The sequence below is a fragment of the Cyrtonyx montezumae genome, unplaced genomic scaffold, assembly GCF_038088225.1.
Source record: "Cyrtonyx montezumae isolate F1298 unplaced genomic scaffold, pur_monq_1.0 scaffold_26, whole genome shotgun sequence".
Lineage (NCBI taxonomy): Eukaryota > Metazoa > Chordata > Aves > Galliformes > Odontophoridae > Cyrtonyx > Cyrtonyx montezumae.
The window spans coordinates 1,491,277-1,515,874 of NW_027072003.1; the positions used below are offsets into that span (position 1 = coordinate 1,491,277).

Genomic DNA, 24,598 nt, shown 5'->3' on the forward strand with positions numbered 1-24,598 from the left:
CCAGCTGCGGCGAGTGCGCCTGCGCCCAAGGGAGTGCGCGCGCCTCGTGGGGCCGCCAGCGCCGGCACTGCGCACGCGCCGCCTCGGCTCCACCCTTATCTCGTCACGTGTCACCTAGGCCCCGCCTCCGAGAGTCTCGCGCATGCGGCAGGGCTTCCCTCGGAATGTTCTCGGCGGGTATCATAGAGACGGCGTTCCTCCAGCCTGCCTAGAGGGGCGGCTCGCGGCGGCGGCCATTTTCACGTGACGCTGAGCGCGGTAGTGGAGGTGACGGAGTGGGCCGAGCGATGTGGGCTGTGCTGGGCAGGCTCGCCAGGCTCGCAGCGGGGCCGGCCCAGGCCCGGCAGTCCGTTCTTCACGTCGTGCCCGCGGGTGGGCTGTGCTGAGGGGTGTCCTGAAGCGGGCAGGGATGGCCTGGGGGAGAACACGTGGCCTCAGCTTACCTCGTGGGCTGGGGCCTACCTGGGGCTGGGTGGATGTGTGGGACCTCCCCGTGTTGCTCAGGGCGCTGCTTTCCTTTATTATTCTTTCCTCCTTAGCGGGTACTTTGCCATTTGGATGTGTCTGCTGGATCAAGGCTCAGCCTCGTTCCCAATCTGAGGTCCCTATTAATGCTCTTCTTTTTTGTCATCTTTCCACAGAAGCCTTCACCATAGCCCACGTTACCATGGCCACCCACGTCCAGGAGCAGGGGGAGCAAGTGCGTAGAGATGGGTTATGCGGGCTACTGCTGCACTGCATGCACTGAGACATTCTGATAACGTGGGAGCTGGTTGTAGCACATTGCTTTTGGGGCAGAAGTGGCTGATAATAAAGCAAGTTCTTGATACTACTGTGTGCTTTTGTGCTTGTATCAGTGATGCCGATGTTTCACATCAGTGCAGACCTTCAGTGATTTAAGTATGGGAATGTGGAGCTCTGTAGATGTGCTCAGATCTTTCTCGGTTTTGATTGTGTAAAATGAACAGGTCAGCTGGTGTGTGCTTCTCATATCCAATCAGGTAGAAAATATGTTATCAGTACATCAAGCTTATAATCTCCATCTTAAACATGCTGCCTCATAAGTAATACTGTACAGGCTTCTTTAGTTGTTATGGCCTGCACGCTTTGCTTTCACACTTGTGCTTGCTTTCTAGATCAAGTGTGTTAAGGGAGACCTTTTCTCATGCCCCCCAACGGACGCGTTGGCGCATTGCATCAGTGAGGACTGTCGCATGGGTGCAGGCATAGCTGTTCTTTTTAAGAAGAAGTTTGGAGGTGTCCAAGAGCTGTTAGATCAACGTGAGTAATACTGTGTGACTGTGGGAATTTAAGGACTAACATAGATTTCCAACCTGAAGGTCACTACTGGGGTTTCAGGGACAATTGCCCAGTGGACTGTAACTGTTCCTAAAATACCACCTTCTTTGTTTTAGAAAAGAAGACCGGGGAGGTAGCAGTTCTCCAAAGAGATGACCGGTATATTTACTACCTGGTAAGAGTAGAGAATGACTCAAGTGCTCCTCTGTAACAAAACTGTGTTACGTGTTAGGACACCTCTAACAATTGTGAGAAGTTGAGTACTTCAGAGCTTGAGGAGAAGCCAAGCTCTCTTGTGTGTGTTTATACTTGAAGTTCAGAGAACTAGCTGCCAAATTAGACTGTTTCAAGCTATGAAACAATTCTTTTTTCATGTCTTTTTCCCTTCACGGTAGCAAGTCTGAGTGTACAAACTTGGTGTAGTGGAATGTGTTTGAGGGAGAAGGGGGGAGTTTGCAGTATAACAGCAAAGGTACAACTGATTTTTTTACTTTTATACTTAGATTACAAAGAAGAAAGTTTCTCACAAACCAACATATGAGGACATGCGAAAAAGTTTAGAAGCCATGAAAACTCACTGTCTAAACAACGGAGTTACTGACATTTCCATGCCCAAGTAAGAAAATTAGTGCTGTGTAAATCACAGAATCATAAAATTGTAGGGGTTGGAAGGGACCTCCAGAGGTCATGAAGTCCACTCCCCTGCCAAAGCAGCTCCCAGCCCAGGTTGCACGGGTAGGTGTCCTGGCAGGACTTGAACATCTCCAGAGAAGGAGACTCCACCACCTCTCTGTGCAGCCTGTTCCAGTGAATTCAGTGATTCTTGGGTAGGGGGGATGTTTTTGAGAGATGATTTCCTACTCTTGAGAGTTCATTATCAACTCTTCTTACTCAGTGTGTAAATGAAGCTTGTGTTTCCCTGTGGGTTTAACTGATAAAAATACATTCAGGTTTGGTTATTTCCATATTTTAACAGTATTATATTGATTCATGATGTGTTGAGTTTGTGCCTGGAGGGCTAGTGCTTCATAGCATACTTTGAAAGAGCTCATTATTATTTTGATGTTTTGTTTTCCAGAATTGGGTGTGGACTTGACCGCCTGGACTGGGATAAAGTTTCAGCAATACTTGGGGAAGTGTTTGAAGGCACAGATATAAAGATCACTGTTTATACTCTCTGAGCAAGAGTCTTATTTCCCTAGCTTTCAACAGTGGCAAATTCTTAACTGATGAGTGGGAAAACTGCAGGCTGAGCACATTTTCTGAGCATAGCTCACTCATGTTGGTGGTGGCCATGGCTTTAAAAGCTCAAAAGTCTCAGAGCAGTTAATTTGAGATGAGGTATTCAGGGAATCTGTTATGAAAGCAGGGATATTGTAACTCTCAGGGAGTTCCCAGTCTGTCCCAGCAAGCCACCAGATGTCACTAGTCCTCCACAGAGCACCCACCTGCACTGGAGCTTCTGAAAGCTAGCAGTTCCTGTGCACTGAAATTGGAGCTGTCTTATGCTTAGGTATTTGTTGCTCTGGTTCATAACGACGACCTGTGGAGCCCTGTCTATTTTTATGTTCCAACGATGATGTATAGGATACTTATTTTCTGCAGGATTAATTTTTTTTTGCATCTTTTGAACATGAGCACTGTTTAAAAATGGAATTGCACACAAGAATTGTGCCATCAGTGTGCAGTGAATAGTTCTTCAGTACTCTGCTGTCAGATCAGAGCACAGTCCTTGCAAACAATATCTCTCAATGTATGTATGTGTTGTGGCTGTAGACAATAGGAGGAAAGCAGAGAAAGGGAATGCTGGAGACTTGTGAAGACACCTTGTGGGTGTGTTTTGTATGATGTGATTGGTGGAATATGCAGTCCTCAGTTTTCTGAGAATCTTCACTTGTGAATGACTGACATGCTGTAAAGAAAAAACAGACGTACTATGGAAGCTGAGATTGTGTGTGTGTATTGTTTTACTGCGTTTGTAGTTCAGCTGACACGTGTTGTTTGATGTCACCAAATGTAAAAATCAGTGACAGTTTATTAGGCCACTGCTGAACACTTGATTTTGGGAAGTTTGGTTCCACTACTGAATAACTAACAGTATTTCCTTCAAGTTTGGTATTGCTCACTGTCCTGTAACACCAGATCTTTTTACTTCTGTCATGCTGAATGCCCACAGAAAAGCCAGAAGTACTGAATAAACCTAATGGATGGGACTGTTGAGAAGTTGTTAGTGTAAAACAGGGTTTCTAGTTACTCTTTGCTACTTATTAAATGTACAGAACATTTCCTGTTCCCAGCTTTATGTATGAATCTGTATTGTTTGTTTTCTTTGCTGATGGAGATCTGTAAATTCTGTTTGTGTCTTTAAGAACTTCATAATTTTTTCTTTCCCTGTGTGACTATTCTTTGCTTCTTGGTTTTGGTGGGTAATTGCTGTAGCTAAATACACAGCTGTGAAAAATAAACTTGAGTGAGACAGAGGAACTTGGACTAGAGGAGCCCTTTCTGATCAGTTGCATAATTGGTGATCTCTGTAACCTCGCGTGCTCTGCACCTTGTTTTATATGGAAGTTTAATCCCGTTCTCTCTCTGTATCTCTGCAATTGTGCATTCTCTTGAAACTCACTGCTGTCTGGTCACTCTCCCTTCTGTTGATGTTTGCTCCAGGTAAGAAATATTTCATGCTTGGCTGTCCCAGGGTGTCTCACCTGTCAGTGTAATTTTACAAGCTCTCTGAAATAGAGGAGATAACACCGCTTTACTCCTTTTCAGTGGGCTCCAGTTTTATTTCATTTGCTTAACTGAGGTTTTTATTGCAGACAGTGAACAAGGGGAAAAAGTTATCTGGTGCATCTGAAATCAAGTATTTAGGGCTCCATCATAACTGTGGAGTTAAGAAGTTAACTGTAATTTAAATTGAAATCACTGTTGTTGAGGAGGACTGAGTAATAGGATTTTATTTATCTTCTTTCTAATATTTATGAAGCATAGTTTTTGTAAATAAGTTTATAATCAGCAGCTCTGTTCTACAGTCTTATCTCAAAGAAATCCTGGGACTTGAGACCTACACTCTCCTGTAGCTCCACTACAATCCATTTCATTCAAGGCTTTAACCACACAGCATGTTGCCTTTTCCTGTCAGCAGTGACAACATAGGATTGTTTCAGGGGTAAATGGGGTGAGTGGAGAAGAACAAAAACATATCATAAAACCCCAGACATTAAAGATCTGTTGTACGCATATCTGTAGTCCATCAGGGCCTAATCTTCCAGGAGTTGGCACTGCATCTGCTGGATTCAAGGCATGGGAAAGCAGGCATGTCCCAGATGTCCAAGTCTGTCATGTCTCTTCACAGATCTTTCCTGAGATGGGCCTGGAGGGAAAAGGGAGGAACGTGTTAGAAGCTTCAAATGCTTTTGTGTTTCACTGCTTAAATAGGTGACTTCAGTACCCCTTGAAAAGGAATTGTGTAGTCATAACTGAATTCTTTTAGTGTTGTGGTGTTGTTTTGGGTTTTGTTCTGGAGGTGGGGGGAAACCCCATTTTCTTTGTGTTCTTGGGCTCTTTCACACATGTTCTAAATACCATATATGAGGGCAGCAATGAGATATTCTTAATGCATCTTGTGACCCTACCTACTGTACCTTTTAATCCATTTTTTTTTCCCTGGTAGGTATTCACTGTGAAGAAAAAGATATCTCTAAGCCCCTTCAGCATCAGCTGTGAAGGAGCCTCCTGTCTGGTTACCTCCTTTGAGGGGGCAGGCACTGTGTGGGATAATATATTCAGGTACTGGCAGCTGCAGCTGGTTACATAGGGAGTAGCAGTAAAAGAAAATACCACATTTTGCCTTCAACAACCTGAAGAGAAAGAGAAGCCTAATACTAATGCAGGGAGCCAGGTGAGCAAATAGAAATCCTCACTCACGTGAGCTTCACTGCAGTATCTCAGCCAACTTTTCCTCGTAGTACTGGAAGTTCTCTTGAATGTCCTCCCATGGCACGAAAGCCTTTGCTTCCTCTCCTTCTTCCTGTTCCACAAAGTTCTGCCAGACGTACTCAAAGTCTTGAGGCTTCATAATCCTCAGCTTGCAGCCAGCAGACTTCATTTTTTTCAGGGCAGCCTGCATTTCTGGCTCTTCCCACATGAAGAGGCGTCCCACCATGATTGTCAGGCGCAGGTTCTTGTTCTTCCTTAGGGTCTCGCTTATCCGCTCAGCGCAGGTCACGCAGGGGCTGGAGGAGACGTACCAGGTGATGCTGTAGCGGAGGCTCGATTCACACTTGGGCAGAATTGTGTTAAAGAATGCAATTTCAGCATGGGAGGCTGCATGCTCATCTTCCAGGTAACCCCGGGAAGTCGTTGACTCTTTGCCTTGGGTCTCTAGGACGTAACACAGGAAGGTTTTGTTCCTGCCTGAGCTGTATTCCACATTCCTGAACTGGAACTTGAAAAATATGGCTGGGAGGCGTTCCCTGGGGGAAGCAGAGAGGAGAGAAGCACATAATAAAGGGTTATAGCATTGGCTTAGTTCCTGTGTGATCTCAGACCAGTTGCACCATCTACTTTGATTCTCTTCTGCCATCTTAATAGAGATCCTTGCCAAGAAAAGATAAAAATGCATTAAATACTATTGGATGATCAGTTACTGTGTGGTGAGGCTTCCAGGCCCGTTTTCAACACTTAGTCTTTTTCTCTTTGATATATGAGAGTGCCAGGTTTTCTGGGTTGCTCCCTGTAGCATCTAACTGGAGTGTGTTGGTGCAAGAACTAGTGCTTAAAGAGTGTTGGGAAGATGAAAGATACTGCTGACAACGTGCCCCATGACCTGCTAAATACTACCCAAAGATGGCCGTGATGGCTGTGCGGAGTAGCCAAAGCAAAATAAGGAAAGGCAGCACATCATTTGTTTCTTAGATACTAGTAATCTTTCATAGTGTTGCACTCCTCTCATCTGAGCTTTAGGTGGACCTATAACCTTGCTATTCCCACTGAAGCTATAATGAATCTTTGTAAAACATTAAGTGTCTTATTCATCTCTGTCTTGTCTACAGTTACATTATAATGTCAGACCTCTCCAGGGGGTGCAATGAGCAAAGGTCAGGACAGCTTCTCAAACCCCTCCAAATATTAATTGGGGAGAGCAGTGAGGCTGCAGGAGCAGGTGGCAAAGTGTTGTTCTGCTGAGAGGAAAGAATTTGTGATGCAACATGGCACAAGATGTCTCTGGAGACGGTGGAAGTGAATGGCATGGAAAAGAGTGAATGGGCTCAAAATCGGTATGCTGTACTCACTTGGTAATGTAGAGAGTGAAAGCATTGTCAGCTTACCAGTGGGAAATCCTGGCTTGGGCCACCATGAGAATGTGTGCAAGCCAGGAATAAGGTCTGTTCCATGAAGGGCTTGAACTTGATCTATATAATCAGCAGGTGTCTTCCTACAGACCGTAATGGAAAAGGCTGCACCCCTAAAGAGTGAGGATAGGACTGCATGAAACGCCCAAGATAGCACGAGTCTCTGCTTATCGGATTGGAATAGGAAAGTCCCAACAGAAGGAGCAGGGAGTCCAACTTGTAATGCCTGGCTGCAAGCACTGCAGTATGGGCTGTAGGCAAGTGGACTTCTGCACAGAAAAGGATTGGAAATGGTTTGCTGTCAGAGTACGTAACTCAGAGTAAATTATAGCTGTAATCAAGCTTTAGCCATGTTATCCTAAATGCTTAATTATATTTTTCCATCTGTGTTTAATTCCACTTAGAAACTTCCAGAAACTTCTCACTGGTACACGCATATTCTGCATTTGTCTTAACACAGCCGGAGCTTTCCTTGCTGCCAAAGTCCTGTGGCATTTCTGGCTTTTGAGAAAGTGGAAACAGGAAAGAGCCCTCCCCCTGCTTAGTGTCTGATGATACCACAGCAGTGTGTAGGGTCCAGTTGGGCCTGCAATGCACATCTGTGGTAAAAGGCCTGGGGCTACAGCTCACAATTCTGGTTTGGGTTTCCCAACAGCACGATTTTACAGATGAATGACTCTTCTTGGAATAGCAGTGTACTGCACGAGCCAAAGAGTGTGAGAGTTGATACGGTTAGATTGGCACTGTTGTGTTTTGTGCTGAGAGAGGAAGATTGTTCTTCAAAATGCAACGAGATGTACGAGTTGGAACAGTGTCGTGCACACAGCAGCTACACCAGGAATGTCTGTTGTTGCTGTCAGTCAAAGAGGACCCTAAATCTTTTTGCATATCATTGATTTACAACGTGCAGGTTTCGAGTACAAGTCTGGCTTCAGAAATTTTACTATAAGCAGATTTTCTGCTGCTTTCTGAACTGTATTATTAAATGCTTACATTATGCAGTCCTGTTTAGATGAGGTCTACACAAGCTGGGACTTAGTAGAGAAGTGCCTGGGTGCCTTCTGCACTGGCGTTGTTAGCTGGGGGTGTGTCTGTGAGGGATGGTCAGCAGTGTGGATACAGGCTTTTGTTTTGGTTACTGAAAACAAATCACGCTGGTCTGATATGGTTTGATCTGTGCTGCTCTGGTTTGTGCTGAGAGTTTGCATCGGTGTGCACAAGTTCTAAACTACCCAGAAAAAAACTACTGTCAGTCCTCTAAATAAAGGGAACAGAGAGAAAATGCTAAGCAATGGAAGTTTTAAGTTACCTGCCTGAGCTAGTCTCGTTTTTTGTGTTGCAAGACCTCCTCTGACACTAAACAGCAATATCAGGCTATTTCAGCAAAGCACCTCTTTTACTCCCCAAACTCCACTTGTCTTCTTTGAGCTGAGAAGAATGTACATCCATCTGAGAACAGCACTCTTCCTGCTTTCTATCCTAATAATAATAAAGGATTATTCAGATAATGATTTAATGATTCTTTAATTAAGCATTTCTTTGGAAGTCCAACTATGCTGAGTAAAACAAGCCACTGATGGCCTTGTTTCAAAGGCAAGTTTCTGTTGGTACAAGAAATTGTTCTGTACTTAAATGTGTCACATCAGAGTCATGGGTGTTAATTCCTGATTTAACTCTCTTGACTGCGAAGTGGTGACATCAGAGACAAAATTGTGTATGTTTTGATGAACAGTTTAAACAGCAGTGATCTGTTCCAGGATGCATTGACTCAGTGCACATTTAATCAGACCTACACAGATCTCTGTGCTTATCATCCAGGCATCCATCTGAGATTATCTGGGATGTTCACCTCAATCTGCCCTTCCAGCAGCGCGGAATATGCATCAGCTTAATGAATAAGTTTCCAGTGAAGAATGTAAACAAAGCTTAGGGCTTTTTCCAAGTGTAAGTATTTGGCTGAGAGCTTGGAAAACTTGCTGATCGTGGATATGGAGGCGACCAGGAGGCTGTGTTTGCTAGTTAGCAAGAATCTCCTTAATCCCATGTAAACCAGAGGAGGGAGGACACTTCAGCACAAGTGTGAATTGTAAACACCAGTCCTGAGGAGGCTCAGCTGTGTCCTTGCTGTGACTCTTCCCAGCAGCTGGGGGTTGGACGAGGTGCCTCTGGTCCCCGGAGTAACTGGGAAGTCCCACAGCAACGAGTGCAGCAGTGAAAGAATGGGAAAGAGCTCCCACGTGCCCCATAGGATTGCATGCACGCTTGGATTCTGTGCTGCTTTCTGTCCTTTGAGTTACAGCATGCCTGGCAGATGATCCAAGGTGAAGCAAGGTATCATAATTGTGGTATTTGGGTAGACTAAAACTCTTCACAAGTGATTGATAATCAAAATACATCCCTGAGAAAGCTTTGTCATCTGCTGTGAAAACAAAGCCTGCTTACCTGGATGCCACTAGCTTTTGTTTTGTGAGTAAACCACTAACCCTTGGCAAGCCTGTTTTCCCATGATTGAATGGCAGGTGACATACAAATGTTTATAATAACCCTATTTTACCTTTTTTTGTTTTTCTAACATTAGGAAAATTGAATGCCAACAAAATGTACGGAGGAGATGTGAATTCTGTTCTCATATTTCTTACACCAGACCTGCTGTAGGTGCTAAGTGCAAAAACTGTGTTATCTTGCATGTAACTGTACAATTAATTAAAATGCACAAATACCAGCTATTATGGTGACTAGGTTAACTACTTTTCTGCTTGCTTTCTTTTTTATTGCAAATAGTTAAGCCATTTTCTTGCCATTTCTTTATCTAATAAGGGCCTGAAGTTTAGGTCTTGCATGTGAGCTTTATGCGTGTGGAAGGCTCCATCCAGCCCATGGCTGTGGGGCTGCAGAGACTTTGAGGTTTTTAGTTTTTGGAGCCTACAGAACAGCATCCTTTTGCTGCTTTTTGACAACTATTCACAAATGAACACTTGTGCTGCACTCATTGATGATAGAAAGTCTGTAATGATCAACTGTAACAGAAGCCAAGGGTTTATCACCTCTTGCTAGAAGAAACCTCATTTACACTCTAGGTAATGTGTAAATAAATACGTCCACTTAAATGTCATGAAAAGCACACAGCAGGAGCTTACATTTATCCGGGGCTGTACTGAGCCAAATGTCGACAAAAAGTGAGGTGAAGGGAAGTTAATATTCTTACACAGAGTGATTAGTTTCCCAACATGTTTTGTGTATGCCAGGCTCAACTATAAGACTCAGCTTGAGAACTTGGCTGTGTGTCATAAGATGCCCCTAATCCAAGGGCTGAAACTGAAATGCTTGATAGAAGGCAGTGTAATTGAATTTACGTGCTTGCACAGAGGCAGTTGTTTTCTCATAATTCACATAGCTGGTTTTATTGACTGAAAAATTCTAAATAATTAGGAAATCCAAACTGCTCATACAAGGTTGAGGCACAGCTCCTAGTGACAGGGTCCTTTTCAAAATGAGAGTAAAGATTGCTGGATTTTTCTGTACATCTTTCAGGGTCCCCTGGGATTTCTGCTTCACTTCCTCATTCTCACCTTTAATAATAGCCAGCATCAATCATAAACTAATAATCAAGGGATACTAGGTCGTGAGCGATGCAGGAATTCTCCAGACAGCTATAAACAGTTTCCAAATAGTATCATAATGAGCACAGTATAAATACCCATACTGACAGCTCTGCTCCTCACCAAATATCTGAGTGCTTGCACTTCAGAAACCTCAGCTCTCATCTTGCTTGGTACCACTGACCAGAAAGAAAATGGGCAGCTACCAGCTTTGTGTGCACAGATAGTGGAGCACAGAACTGAACTCAGTCCTAGGAAAGCTTTACCCGAGGTAATCCAATACGTGATTTTCAGAGCATGCACATTTTAAGAAGAAAATTGTTTTTTTTCACCTCTGTGCAGGGACATAACCCAATTGTGGGAGATGAAACCTTGTGTATGGCTTTCAGATGTGCCAACCAAATACATTTTGCAGCATCTTTCTTACTGGTGACCATGTCCCAGGCAGCAAGCTTCCAAGTGGGCTTCTGGAGTCTGGCCTGAGGATTGCATTGTAGCAGCTGGAAGAAATCGTGGGTTTGGTTTATGCACTGGAAACACTGCCCTGGTGACTTCCAGGAGAGATCAGAGGGAAGAACTGCATAGGGCATCTTTATACTAAAGCAACAAGTGTTTCTGAATGCTTGGAGAGAGCAGATTACACCTTTTTTAGTGGTTGTCAGTGATGTCTGATAAGTGTTCAGCTTCCTAAGCAGAGGTGTCATGACTTCTTCCCCCTACAACAAGAGCTGCTTTGCTGCCTTGGAAGCTGCCTGTTGTTTTGGTGCCCATCTGTGAGCGGGGCTTCTCTGAGTGCCCCGTTCCAGATGCGAGAGTGGAGCCCTTGAAAATGTGGACTTTTCTCTCTCTTGAAAGATCTGTCCCTTAGGTACGTAAAGCAAATCAGCCGTAGCAGGGCTATTTTTCTTAATACACAGATAGAGAAACTTTCAGACAAGAGCCATTGATTACGCCAAGAAATCGATACTGGGTGTTCATCAAGGGCCCGTCCCTTCCATGGGCAGCGATCCCAGTGCACTCAGCAGGGCTCCACGCACTGCAAAGGGATCACTGAATTCTGTGGAAACAGCCCTGCCTTGTATCAGAACAAATGGATTTGTCTGCCTGCCTGCCCCAGGGTGAATCTGTCCACTCCAAAACCCATTGAAACTTAACACAATCCCACAGCAGTGAAAGCCACACTTAAAGCCTTTAAGAATACTGAGAAGTGTGGCGACTTAAGATACTGCCTTTAATTACCCAGCGTCAGAGCTGAAGATCCCCATCAGTCTCCTGCACCCACTTTATAGCTGAACCCCTTACCCTGTCACGATTTCAAACGGTGGCAGGTCTTCCCGCTTCACTTTCTTCTTCTTTTTTCCCTCGCCCTCCTCTGCGTTGTCGGGTTCACCGTTCTGGGTGTTGCTGGGCTCCTCCTGCTTTTCTGCCATCTTCTTGGGTATAGGGACAGTCAGTTAGAGCCACTGGGAAAAAGAGCAATTTCTGAAAGCTCTCGGGGAGTGCAGGCAGCGGAGGGGGCAGGGAAAAAAACAGAGCTGGGAGTTCCTGTGCTAGAGGCAGTTGTCGGGGGCTAAATATGGAACAAAGCAGTGATAGAGGCTGGAAGGGGTAGGGTGTCCCAGGCTCTCAGATGTCGCCTCCTTCCCCAGCTTTCTCTACGTCTTTTTAACAATCCCCTGCGCTGCCTTTTTAATTTAAAATTAAGTGACGACTTCGTGGTGGGCGGGTTAAGCAATGGGTGGAAAATCCTGGAAGCATAACTATCTATTTATCCATGACTGCGACAGATAGCTGGCACGATGCAGAGCTGGCAGGTTCTCCATTTACCTCCCATTTGCCAGTTTGTTATTTTGCTGACCTTGAAGGACCACTGTTTTGGCTCAGTCCAGAGGGGAAAGGGGCAGTCCCCATTTGGTTTGCTGGAAAGTCCCCATTGTTGTGGATTTGGCCTAATGGGCCACCTGCAGTGTCCCAGCTACAGCGCCCAGAGCAGGAGATTGCCTTTCTTTCTCCCCTGCTCTTCCAGGGAGGGACATGAAAAATGAAATCTCGAGTTTGAGCTTGTTAACGTTGATGTTACAGATGGTGTCCGTGGAAATTCAAGCCAGAATTTTATCCCAAATATTTTGAAGTCGGGCTGATAATTCACAGTGGGACAGTATTTCAGGTGCAGGGCAATTCCAATGGCATGTGCTGAGTACATTGTTCCCTATTTTTTCTCTTCTTTGACTGGGTATTTAAAAAATGCTTAGCACCCCAGGAGAGATAACATTGCTAGATAAGAGTAAGGACTTTGAAAATCAATTGGCTTAGAGATTCTTGCAGTGTTCCTTTGTTTCTTTCCCCTTTGCTTCTGCAGGGGATGCAGATGTTGCATGAGTGATTGCACGGGAGCCAAAGAATCAGACAAATTTCTGAGGAGTCGTGATGAGAAAAGTGGTTTGTGTTTGCAGACCTGGAAGTCAGGCAGTACCTACTGGGACTGGTGTGAACTGTGTGCCAAGGACAGAGTTCCTTGGAAGCATTCTGGTGAAGTACTTATTGTGATTGCACTGAACTGTTGTGGGTGTGGACTCTATCCTTCGTACAAAGAAATGAGAAGGACTATAAAGATTTTATTGACGCAAGCTTAGGGTGTTTGCTTTGCTCAGCAGTATATCAAGCAGATCTCTCCAGGAGGCTGCAATAGCTTGAAAGGACAGTCAGGGTTAGTCTGGGCTTCACACGAGCTCTAAAAGTGGGTTTGTATGTTTGGTTTGGGGGAATTGTCTCTTCAAAAACGCGGAGTGATGTGAAATTCTTCTCACAGTTTAATCACTTAAGGTTTGTATAAATCCCATGTGAGCCGAGCCTGATGAAAACCTGAGCACGGCTTTCCTCAGGGACTGACCTTACTGTGACATGAGGGGAGAGCAAATGGAAGCTGTGTAGTGGTGCAAACTCAAGTTTAGCCGAAGCACACTGGAAATCAAACCTCCAGTGTCCCAGGTTCTGCACCTAGTTCAGAACTCACCGTCATAATTGAGATAAATATTACGCTATATTTGATCGAGTATTCATTCTGTATTTAGTGGGAAAGCTGCTGTTAGTTTGAGGAGGACAGGCTGTTCTTTGTAGAAATCAGAAATGTGAGTACTCATTCTCACACCAAACTCATGGTACCCCTGTAGCCAGCTCTCCTACAGCTTTAGGGGTTGTGTGCTATCATGAAGTGAAACAAACCTATGCTGTTAGGCAGATACTTTGTCTTCTGGCTGCTTTTTCAAGCCCCTTGCTAACTTGTCTTTCTGTACTTCTGTGAGAATCACAATACCTTTTGTAGCTCTTCATTAATAGGATCACTGAAATGCATGCTGAGGACAGGGCACACCACTCACCCTTTCACTCCTTCACTGTTTGCTAGTGATGAGAAAGTTGTTTATGTGATGGCTGGCATAGCTGGCATGGAGAGTATTGTGACAACAGTGCAGCAAAGGATTTGAGAAGTCCCAAGACATCCTATCCATGGAACATATATTTTCCTGGTGCAAAATTTTATTTATTTTTAAGCTGAAAATACTTTCCTGGAGAGCAGCTGTAGTGTTTTTCCTCTTGCGTGGTAACTATGCTCAAATTCCAACTCCCCTGCCCAGTTACTCTCACCTTTGACATTTTAGGCAGTGTTTTTGGGGATGGGGATCCTCTCTTAATGAGTGACAGCTTGTCTCTGTCTTCCCCCTGTGTGTTGAAAAAGCACTCTTCTTCAATCTGACCCACTTTTCTTTTTTATTTTTGGAAGCTCTTGACTGTTAAGGTCCCATCTTTCCTGCAGCCTTAGCTTTCACTGGCCTGGCCCCTCTGCAGAGTTCAGGGCTGAGCTCCTATCTAATCTCTGGAATGTGGCACCGAGACTCTACCTCTATCCAGCCCTACCCCAGCTGCTTCACAGCTCCATCTAGGGCAGTGCACTAAATAGTCATGATCCACCCCCTGCAGCGTCTGCCTGTGCCAAAAATATAAAGGGACACCACCGAGCTGCTGTCGAGCTGACATTTTGCATTAGAGCCTTAGGAATGAAAGCTTTGATCAGTTGTATTCAGTTGTTTTTAAATGACCCTAGTTCCCCTGAAGTGTGTGCGTGTGCACAGGAGCATCCGAGCATGGGTCTGATGGCCGGAGCCAGTAATGGGATCCTGTCCCCATCAGCTCGTTCAGAGGAGTGAGGGCACAGTGCTGAGGGGCCCAGGATGCAGCTGGCCTCGCTCAAGGACCTCCCAACAGCACTTAGGTTAGCTAAAATCATTGCACCTCCCAGCAGGCATTGTTACTGAGGCTTCCTTCACCCTTCCCCTCTCCTCCGATTTTGTGCTTTATTTACTTGCCTGTGAGCTTTGTGCTGCTCTGAGAGCCCTGCACAGTGCAATGCTGTTTTACTGCAGAAGCACAGGAGATCTGCACGCACGTCAAGGCTCACAGAGCAGGACTGGGAGTCAGCCCTTGCAGCAGAGGCTAAATCCTGCACACCTCCCTGCGGCCTCTCCCTGCTGGATGCAGCCGGTGGGTGAGCACTGATCCCTCTTCAGGAAATCTTCAGCAGCTGCACTTCACTTGTGGGGAACCTCCCACGGAGGGGCACAGCCCTGCGCCACAGAACTAGATGGGCCCTGCAGTTGCTTCCCTCTCAGTGGCACGAACCCAAGCTGTGGTTTCCTGCCTAAGCCCATTCTCCATCCTCTGAGAGATGTGTCCTGCAACATCTGGCAGTCTGCCCCCTGTTCTTTAAAAGGTCTGGCTTCATTGTGTTGGGGCATCAAGGCCAGAATGCCCGATCTGAACTGTGAATAATGGGGATGAGTAGACCTCAAAGACACTGACCCTGCAGTAGGACCTGAAGAGCAGTGGGAAAGCTGCCAGCAGGGGTCTGCAAGCAAGGGAAGGCTGAGGGTTAGGGCTCTGGGAGACTGCACTCCAGCTTTGCTCGTTTCTAGAGTATTAAGATCTGATTGTGTGTCCCTCCAAGTGCGGAGTGGTTTTTCCACTGATTTTAGAGACATGTGGGAACAATACAATGATTTTTTTTTCCTTTCTCATCTTGAATGAGTATCTGACAAAGAGAGTTTTGTAATCTCTTGACCTCTCTCCCTGGCAGGTTATCTGCTTGTCCTCTAACTGCAGCCCGAGCTGCTTTACTGCATTTAAAATGGCTGCTCTGTGCTGATCACAAAGGGGCAGTGGAAGAGACCTGGCAGTGGAAGTCCTTGCCAGGAAAAGGAGGCTTTTATTGCATTCTTGGGCTGGAGGAATATTTTTGGATAGATGCGAGAGTGAAATAAGACACGGGCTGTGTGAGTCATGGCTGAGATGCGCTCTCTATTCCAGAGGGACAGCTGGTGGCAGTAACAAAACATCTCCCTAGATACATTGTCTGGCAGCCATCCCCCTTCTGCTTTTTCCGGCTGTAACTACCGTTACGTGATAAATAAATAAACACTCTCTGACAGTGATGTGCAGAGGCAGCTTTCCTTCCTTCAGCCCCTGGAGGCCCTCACCTGTCCCTTTCATTGCACTGCAGGACATCGCTGCCAAGTTTTAAGAGAAGGGGTGGGAACACACAGGCGTCAGCTGCTGCAGAATCCCACAAGGTTCAACCCGAGCAGTGCCCACATCCCCTCTGGGCAGGACATGAGTTCGCTGTGAAAAGAGCAATACCACTGAAATGAGCAGAGATAAGAGATGCTCTCACCTCCTTGCCTTCCTTATCTTCACAGATGAACCCTGGACGTCCCTGGCCCATGATCCCCAGCACACACACACGCACATTACTGCTCTCCTGTAGAGCTGGGAAGGAGTGGTTTTTTGTCAGGCACTGCTGTCTGCCCAGTCAATTCAAAGTCCAACTGGAAGTTAATGCCAACTCCAAGCAGCACGAGCTCCTTGCTGTTGGGTGTGGTTTCACTGAGCAGCCCCAGCCATGCTGCAGGAGCTCGCAGCCCCGGGAGCTGATGCTCTGCACCACTCAGTGCTAATGGGGCTGTGGGAGAGCTGCTGGCCTGTCATCAGCTCACTGAAGTTTACACAGCAGCAAATTCTCTCTAGCATTTCACTCTCTATTTTAACATAGCTCCAGACACCAGCAAGTCAATTTAAGTTCCTTACTGCTGAAGCCGGAGTGTTTTCTGGAACAGCTAGTAAATTATTGACTGAGGGTTGGGGAAAGAGGGGGGCTGAGAGGTGCAGAAAGATTTTATTTATGCACAAATATTGTGTAGCCAGTAGGCAGAGGATGTGCCCTTTGGGCTGAGATCAAGTGTACAATCAGTTTAGTATTGAATACATCTTTCTGGAAAGACTGGCTGAAGCCTGAAGAGAGGGATCATCCCTAGACACGGTGATCTGAGAGGTGGCTCTTCTCTAAATGCCACGACCCTATGAAAACTGTCACGAATGCATGGCCTTTGTCTGAGTCACTGCTCAAACCATGTAGACCATGGCATGTCCTGCTGTGGGTTATGAATGTTCCCTGACACTGGGGTGGGATATGGTATCCATTCCATAGGCTAATTTAAGGGGGCTGGACAAGCACCTTGCATACCCGCTAAGGCAATATGGGTCCAGCCTGCCGGCTGCCTTAGTTTGTTTTGGCTTAAGTGAAATTTCTCTGTGCTCCTTGCTGATGACCTGGGGAAAAAGAGCCCCTCAGGCAGACAGAGCATGCAGGGAAGAGGATGCAAACCCACATGAGAGACAGAGCATGCAAACCCACATGAGACCTCAAGCAAAATCCCCCCTTAGAGGCAAAATTTCATGAGTTTTAGCAAGCCAGGTTCCTAACCATGGTTTGGATTTCTTGCATCTTTCTGAGCTGGTTCTCTTTCCTCTCCCAGGGCAAGTTCTGCAGGGGGATGCTGTGTGGCCACATGCTTCTTCCAACCATGTTGTGGTCAGGAGCACAAGATCCATCAGGGAGCACTAGTAGAGAACCAGACCACAAGGACAGGCAGGTTTTGATCTATGCTGCACAACACAAAAGGGATTTTCTAGATGGCTGACTTTGAAACATCATTAACATTATTCTTATGCAAAGGGTTTTAGTACAGTTGTTTAAATGATAAGAACACTCAGTGATGCTTTAAATATTAATACAAGAGGGAGCTTTGCTGAATTTAAGTTTGTCAATTGATTTCTAGCAATTACATATATCACACATAGGAGCACTTGCAATTTTTGCTGCTGCGAGAAGCTTTTGGTATGTACGTAGGTGGACTGGAAGGGAGAACTGAAATAAAGACAAGAAGTCATCTAGTTACACCAGCTGTGAAAATGGGGAAGGCAAATACGAAAAGTTTGTAAAAGTGTGTTATATTTAGTTCAAGATATTCCTTTACCTTAAAAAAGAAAAACAAAAAATGGAAAAACAGGAGTAATTCTGAAGGATGTTCAAACAAGTGTCCATGTATTTAATTTGGATATGTTATTAAACATTGCAGGTTTGTTCCAAATCAGGAGCCACTTACCAACTTAAAAGTCATTTAAATAATATTCTTCCCCTTTTTGAAAGCGCAGAGCACTGTGAAGACTTGCCTTTCTCCTCCTGGCCTCACTAGGTGGCTCTGCTCTTCCCTGTTCCCCGTGGCTGTCCTGTGCTAACAAGGAGAGGATTGGCATAATAGTGTTCAAATGCTTTAAATCATTCCTAACTCCGCTGAATTGAATCTCCAGCCCAGATATTACTTTCCTTTTAAGGAGAAATAATTTACGTCTTCTTGTCCTTTGGCATGTGGCTTTCTGGAGGGCACATTGCTGTAAATAAGATGAGTGGTAACATACAGTTGTATAAAGCCCTGAAATACATAGTGGGTTTTTTTTTTGTTGTTGTTGTTGGTGGTGGCTTTTTTTTTAATTGGCTTATGATCTTTCTACTGCTGCTTGCAGCATTCAGTGCTTTATAGTCCTACTTTTGCTTACAATCACATCTTCTCAATGGCCTGCTCTTAGGCAGCTTTTACTCAAGAGATTACAGCAAAATGCTTGCAGCAGCAGTCGTGAATAATGGTGTCCTTCAGCTACAAGGGAAAAAATAGATGAGATTGAAATGATGGAACAAGATATATAGCCAGATTTTTAAAAACTATCACAAATTTTATCTGTGCTCACCTACTGCTGTTTGTTTCTTCTGAGTTTAGCTTTCCCTCATGCTGAGCACCCTGCTCTTCCATGTACCGTTGTTGGACACAGGAACATTCAGCCCATTTGCCCTTAAAAGATAATGAGACTGGCTTCAGGAGCTCTGCTGCTGAACCCCTTGAGAGCCTGAGCACAGCCTATGGACTCCAGATAGGATCCTTAGAGTTTTTGGATCCCTTTTGCAAACCTAATGCCAAACCAGTGAAACGAGAATAATTTGCATTTATTTATTTTCCCAAAAAAAAGGGGCTTCATTTTATTGCAAGCAAATACAATTTATTTTACATTCCCAAACCTTTGCAAAGAAACCCGCACACCTTAATCTACAGTCAGCTGCCAGAAAGAAGATTCTCTTGCCACTTTTCTTCCTCTAAACTACTTCTATCGATTAAAAAAATAGTAAATATTTTCTGTAGAATGCAACGTTTTTAAGGTTCAGATCTATCAAATGCAAGAGCCAAGAATAAAGGATGGAAGGGGTTTGCCCATTCACCTTCTGTGCCTGATTCCGTGTCATGGTCCTGTTTCCCTGGGGATGCTGTATTTTAACCTTTCCTGAGGAATAATATTCAGGGAGTGGAAATACTGTGGTATGTAATTAATTGTAACCTGTAATTCCAACTTTCAAGGCAGTGTCAGCAAGTTTTTACATCTTTAAAAAACATCTTGTGTTTTTGTACTTAAACAAACAAACCTCTTAAGGTGCTGTCTGTTTTTTATGTCTTCTCACCCACCCAAGGCATTGATGTCAGCCTTCTGGTAAGGAATAGCACACAAAGGTGGAATAGAGATATTTTCTCCTGGGACGAACGCTCGCATTCTAATCACTGCTGCTTTATCTTGGAGCAACACACTCAGCAAGTGGAATGCCCCACAAATAGAAGTCAAAGTGCCCAGTTTCTTTCTGTAGCAGAGCAAGGCAGATTACTGCCTGCTCAAGAACTGACATATAAAAAGTTAATGGTACAAAGCACAAATCAGGTGATACATGGAAATGAAGCAACAGCAAGAATAGCAAAAATACAAGTTCTTAAAAATGGGTGTGCATCAGTGAAGGGCATTTTTATTTGGTCCAGAAGAGGTGGGATTTACCACGTGTGAACAATTTCTGTTCTAAAGGAATAGTAGCAGGAGAGAAAGAGGCCTGGGCTGCTATCTGAATTTCTTTGGTGTCATGAAATCCTAATTTGGCTAGTGCAGTCTGACCTGATAGCAGTAAGATCACCATACAGCTGTAGCCCCAAAACCTCAACAACGTTGGAAAGAAACTTCCCGAAGATGCATGATTGCCCTACAAAAGCACACAGGTGTCTGCTGGAAACCTCTCTTTTATACAACCATGATGAAGGTGGGAGGAGGAGATGTGTTCTGCCTATCCAAAAGTAAATCCCCCATATCATTAGATCTTGCTTCACATCAGCGTGGTTTGGTTTCACGAAATGCCTTCCTTTCTGCCCTGCTCTTATTCACTCTTTCCTGTTTTTTGCTCGGGGTTGTCCTTCCAGATGCGGATGGTGAGACAGGTTGCCATGGCCAGCCAGCCCAGGTAGGGCACCATCAGCAGTGCTGCCACCTTGTTGATGTGGTACCAGGAGCACACGGTCCCTATCGCCAGGCAATCTAAGCACAGGATGTCAATCAGCGCCTGGAGAGCAGAGAGAAGAAAATCGCTTTTGTTCTTGCTCTTGGGAACATACAGCAAGACTAAAAACCCTCCTGCTAGAGGTCATGAGAAGGAATAGGAATTAGTTTGATTTCACACTGAGGAGCCAGCTAGGCTGAGCCCTTAGACCTCAAAATGTGTGAGACCTGAATGCATCAGACCAGGAGTGAAGAAGCAGTGTTGTTGTTTTGTTTGTTTGCTATCAAGTTTCACAGATTAATATACTGTCCAATGGCCCTTCTACTGATGGTGCCTATGCAGGCAGATCAGAAACATGCCCATCAGTACCAGTGGCTGCTATCACTTAAACTTCCTACATTGTACATTTCATCATCAGAGTGACAAAGTTCAGATGAGAACTCGTGACCCACTCTGTGCCTCAGATCTTCAGATAAATACATCCACAGCACATGTCCAGCTCTGCCACGCTGTCTGCCTTCACACACGTCCTCCAAGAGGGCTCTGCTGTGCACGTTGCATTGTGTTGTACTGCTTGATAAGTGCAGCTGCCGTGCCCCACCCGGGGATGCTGCTTTGCTGCTTGCTTGGGCAGGGTGTGTCTCTCAGAAGGACTTATCTCTAACCTCGAGTCCTAATGGGGAGATGCAGCAGCTGGGCTATTGACTTTTGAATCTCCCGCCCGCTCCGGTAGGACTGGCTGTCAGAGTGACAGGAGCAGGGTGAGGGGTGGAAGGGACTGATACCATTGTCTAGAGCCAGGTGCAGCGTTCATTGTATCAGAGCAAAAACTCTTCTAGCAGCTGTCTTTACAGCTGCATAATGCTAGGTAGAAACCGTCCAAACAAGCCCAGAACATACAGCAGGGACTCTAGCAGAAAGATGGGTGGCCAGATACATTACCATCTTCAGATTACGTGCGCCAAAGAAGAAGGGAGGCCAAGCCCAGTTCAAGGCCAGCTGAGCCCCATAGAGGCCGAGTGGGATGATAGCTTTGCTGCTGCAGCCGCCCAGGTCATTCCATATCAGGTAGGAGGCATAGCTGTGAAGAGGGAAACTTATCAGTGTTTTGCTGTCCTGCAGTTAGGAAATCTGTAATGTAGACATTATTGTATTCTACTCCTGTGGAAGATCAGGGTTTGCACGACTGTTATATTTGCACAACTGCTGCATCCGTGCCCCTCACTGCCCCCAGTCCTCCCATCTCTCCCCCAGCTGTGTGCTCACACAATTTCCCCAGGGCAGTGGCAGCTTTTAGGATCCTGTCACAGTGCTAACTGTGTGCCCAGCCAGAAGCATGGCCTGCAGCACCAGAAGCTGGCTTAGCTTTGTAGCTGGGAACCAGTACTGCCCTGCGAAGGGATATCTCAGGAGCAAACTGAAGAGTTTGAAATGATTGCACCAGAAGCAGCGTGGCAAGATGGGGAGGGGCGTGCAGAACTCACCCCATGCCGGTGTACAGGACGGTCCAAGCAACAGGAAACATCCTGCGGGGTGGGCACCACGAGGGCTTTTTCAGCTTCTCATACCAAACAGGTGTTTCCTTCCTGTTGATGAACCAGCCGAGGAAACCCCCGACGTGAGGCAGGACAGTAAAACTGACGGTGTAAGCCCACATCCTTCCTTGGTGATGGGAAGTTGTCTTTCGGCTACTGCAGCTTAAAAACAGTAATTGGTCATCAGTTTGAAAAGACATTTTTTCTTACTTCGATCTCCCAAGCTTTGTCTCTAATTGCCTCTACTGCACTTCAGTGGCTAAGCGTTTAATCTGTATTCAGCTTCGCTACTGCCTTCCCTCTGCCCAGTCTATGCAGTAGGGGTGACAGTTTCTGCCATGGTTACGTTTTCCCCGTGATCTATTAAGTAAAGTAGCTCCCCCCATTATTTTCTGAGTTCTTACCATCTCTGTGTAGCAGGGTTCACCTAAGGTGGTTATATTCTTAGCAAACAAGGCTTCAGTTGCTTTTATCATTCCTCCTCTGAATGCTAAAGTCAGACAGCACATGAACTTCTGTGTATGCTCACGGAACCCACGCATCTCGGTAGAGCTGTTATCTCTCCTCTGCATGCTATTCTGAATATCAAAACCCAGACAGATCATGCCCAGAAAACTCCATCCATTCTGGTTTCATCTCTTCTTCTTCTTTTTTATTTTTTTTTGCCATGGATTTATATTTTAATTCAAGTCTATAACAAGACAATGTCCTTACAGTAAATGAAGTTCTCAATGAACCTTGTTTAATCCTCCCTACAGTCCTGGCAGACAGAAAGAGGATTCTTGCCTCTGTTAACAAGTAAACTGAGGCACAGGGGTAGTTTGTTAATTTGCTCTCAGTCTAACCATACCCATGTTGAATGAAAGGAACAGAAATTTAACAGTTACTCTATGCTTCTAACACAAAGCAGCCCTGGGAAGGATGGCATCCATCATTTCATTCCCCTGCCATTATAGGGCTGTGAACCTGACAGTCCTGTGCCCTTCCTCCATCTGCCTCCATGTTTGCCTTCCCTTTTGCTTCATGAAGGAATTAAAGCTGGATTAGCATTCATCAGAGACAACAGGATTCTCCAGGAGCACAGCAGTTCAGCACTGTCAGCATAAGGACGTGATGCACCTGAGCAGATGCGCCTGGGAGAGATTGCTTTTAGCAGTGCAAGGAGAGAGAAGGGGGCACAGAAAAGAAACTCCCTCGGCCAGAAACATCCCTCACACTTGGAGCACTGCTTGGAGAAGCAGGGAGCACAAGGGGAGGATGGATCCGCACGCTCATCTGTGCACCATTCTAATCCACAATTAATGCTTTGCTATTGCCTATGCTGATTGTTATTATTATCATCATCACGCCACAGAGTGTCCCTCTTCAGAAGCACACACCAGCCAGTTTGTACATCAGCAAGGAACAAATGTCCCCGACGCCATCTCTCACTAACAACTCCTTCACCAGATAATTTATAGCACCATTAAAGTGTCCCTGGAATGAGAGTCGACCAGGCAGAAGCAAGCTGTTACTCCTGCTCTTAAAGTGTAAACCAGCACCGGCTGAGCTCCACATCCCCCATAGAAAGTATGCTGGGAAAAGCGTGTTTGTACCACTTCCCACCTCCTCTGCAGCTGCCAGGATGCACTGCAGAAGGGTTGAGGGCAGCGGTGTTGTTAAGATATCTCACTTCAATAGGGTTTGAGCCATAAAACCTTACCTCTCTCACTGCCTGTCTCTGCCGTGCAAAGGAAAAGGGTCAGACATCCGAGGCCAGCTTCTGCCTGCAGTGCGGGTGCTCCTGTACAGGGAGGGAAACGTGTGTTGAGTTTTGCCCAAATAGCTGAGGAAAGGGGTGTGTGCACCGCTGGCTGGCTCAGATTACGGCCTGTGTGCTCTGCAGCTGGCACTGCAGCGATGCTCGCGTGGGACACAGCAGCATTCAGCACTGCAGCACGTTGCCCATGTATAAAGCATGCTGTGCAAATGAGCTGCGTGAGAGATCTGGGTGAGGATCAGGTCCGTGGGAGCATGAAGTTTGGGGGTGCTGCAGGGATATGAGCTACACCGATGTATTCCAGCTGGGGCTCTGCCTCAAAGCGCCGGTGGGCTCGGGCAGAAGGAGCTGCTGTGCCTGCAGGGAACCTCTGCCCTCGCCATTGCTGGGTGCTGCTGAGCAGCTCTCTGCTCACTCTTGGGCTGAAATCACCGGGAAGCACTTGGATCTGAAATGAAGACATGAGACGAGCATGTTAAATGAAAAAGAAAAAAGCTGGAAATCAATTTCCATTAGTAAGCTGTCTGCGAGGGATGGGGAATTAAACACTAATTTACTTCAGTTATGGGTCATTACCTGAATTCCATGGCCAGGGGCAGGATTGCTGGTCCTGGCAGAATGCAGTATTACTGCTGTAACAGAGCCAGTGAGAGCTGATGCTTTATTGGGCTCCAAAGAAAATTTTTCAGGGGGAGGGGAAGAGAAATGAAAAAGAAAACCCAACAACCCACATGGTAAGGGGACAGACTTTCAGCCAGCGTGCATCAACACGGTGCTATCGAGGCAGCATGTTTGTACAGTGTAATTACTGCTTTGGAGTAACGGATGCGACACGCGTTCATCCAGCAGCAGTCCACTGCACATCCTTCCAGGCTGTTGCTACTTGCACAGGAGAGCTTATGCCATGCTGCAAGGCAGGAACATTGCAGCACAGCACAGCACCGAGCTGCTCCAGTGCTCCCAGTGCTCCCAGTGCCAGCGCGGAGCTGTGGCAGCATGGTCACAGCAAACACTGCAGCAGTTGGTAGCTGGGAGCATCTCCTCCCCTGGGCTGGAGCACAGAACTCTGTTGCCTATCTGCTTGGCACATGGCAGTGGGATCCCCTGGCTGTTTTGGAGTTTAATAGACTGAAAGCAATAATTAAAAGCTGGGTGTCAGATTGCAAAGGTCATGGTAATTCTGTGAGGTTGGGGCTGATAGATCGTGGCAGTGGAAGAGCAAATGCAAAGAAAGAAAAAATAGCCTATGAGTGATGTATCAGTCTCACCTGAGCTTCTGAGCAAAGAAGAGGGTAATGGAGATGTGG

At 45.8% G+C, this 24,598-nt stretch overlaps 3 protein-coding genes across 5 annotated transcripts; 1 reads left to right on the plus strand and 2 right to left on the minus strand.

Moving 5' to 3' along the window:
* Positions 1–106: 106 nt before the first annotated feature.
* OARD1 (O-acyl-ADP-ribose deacylase 1) lies at positions 107–2,922 on the plus strand. Of its 3 annotated transcripts, none has more exons than XM_065740257.1 (6): positions 107–147; positions 642–700; positions 1,137–1,281; positions 1,416–1,474; positions 1,803–1,915; positions 2,378–2,922. In XM_065740257.1, the coding sequence occupies exons 2-6, from the start codon at positions 668–670 to the stop codon at positions 2,478–2,480; spliced, it is 453 nt and encodes a 150-aa protein (XP_065596329.1). In that variant the 5' UTR covers positions 107–147; positions 642–667; the 3' UTR covers positions 2,481–2,922. The 3 variants fall into 3 exon arrangements, with proteins under 3 accessions (XP_065596329.1, XP_065596328.1, XP_065596327.1); XM_065740256.1 differs by lacking the exon at positions 107–147 and adding an exon at positions 157–372; XM_065740255.1 differs by lacking the exon at positions 107–147 and having other exon boundaries at positions 396–700.
* Positions 2,923–4,064: 1,142 nt separating this feature from the next.
* APOBEC2 (apolipoprotein B mRNA editing enzyme catalytic subunit 2) lies at positions 4,065–11,908 on the minus strand. Its single transcript, XM_065740260.1, has 3 exons — positions 11,555–11,908; positions 5,227–5,774; positions 4,065–4,672 (listed from the first exon to the last, which is right to left on the minus strand). The coding sequence occupies exons 1-2, from the start codon at positions 11,680–11,682 to the stop codon at positions 5,234–5,236; spliced, it is 669 nt and encodes a 222-aa protein (XP_065596332.1). The 5' UTR covers positions 11,683–11,908; the 3' UTR covers positions 4,065–4,672; positions 5,227–5,233.
* A 7,120-nt stretch (positions 11,909–19,028) lies between these two features.
* Positions 19,029–23,132, minus strand: TSPO2 (translocator protein 2). The gene is made up of 4 exons (XM_065740339.1): positions 21,937–23,132; positions 21,482–21,694; positions 20,940–21,078; positions 19,029–20,060 (listed from the first exon to the last, which is right to left on the minus strand). The coding sequence occupies exons 2-4, from the start codon at positions 21,652–21,654 to the stop codon at positions 19,878–19,880; spliced, it is 495 nt and encodes a 164-aa protein (XP_065596411.1). The 5' UTR covers positions 21,655–21,694; positions 21,937–23,132; the 3' UTR covers positions 19,029–19,877.
* Positions 23,133–24,598: the final 1,466 nt, after the last annotated feature.

Excerpts from the sequence above, each read along its gene's own strand:
- OARD1 (XM_065740255.1), top strand. The coding sequence starts at position 410 with ATGGCCTGGGGGAGAACACGTGGCCTCAGCTTACCTCGTGGGCTGGGG. Across the intron at positions 701-1,136 it reads TCCAGGAGCAGGGGGAGCAA|ATCAAGTGTGTTAAGGGAGA; the intron begins GTGCGTAGAGAT and ends CTTGCTTTCTAG. Across the intron at positions 1,475-1,802 it reads ACCGGTATATTTACTACCTG|ATTACAAAGAAGAAAGTTTC; the intron begins GTAAGAGTAGAG and ends TTTTATACTTAG.
- APOBEC2 (XM_065740260.1), bottom strand. The coding sequence starts at position 11,682 with ATGGCAGAAAAGCAGGAGGAGCCCAGCAACACCCAGAACGGTGAACCC. Across the intron at positions 5,775-11,554 it reads CCGTTTGAAATCGTGACAGG|GGAACGCCTCCCAGCCATAT; the intron begins GTAAGGGGTTCA and ends TGCTTCCCCCAG.
- TSPO2 (XM_065740339.1), bottom strand. The coding sequence starts at position 21,654 with ATGTGGGCTTACACCGTCAGTTTTACTGTCCTGCCTCACGTCGGGGGT. Across the intron at positions 21,079-21,481 it reads GTCCTGTACACCGGCATGGG|CTATGCCTCCTACCTGATAT; the intron begins GTGAGTTCTGCA and ends CCCTCTTCACAG. Across the intron at positions 20,061-20,939 it reads GCGCACGTAATCTGAAGATG|GCGCTGATTGACATCCTGTG; the intron begins GTAATGTATCTG and ends TCTGCTCTCCAG.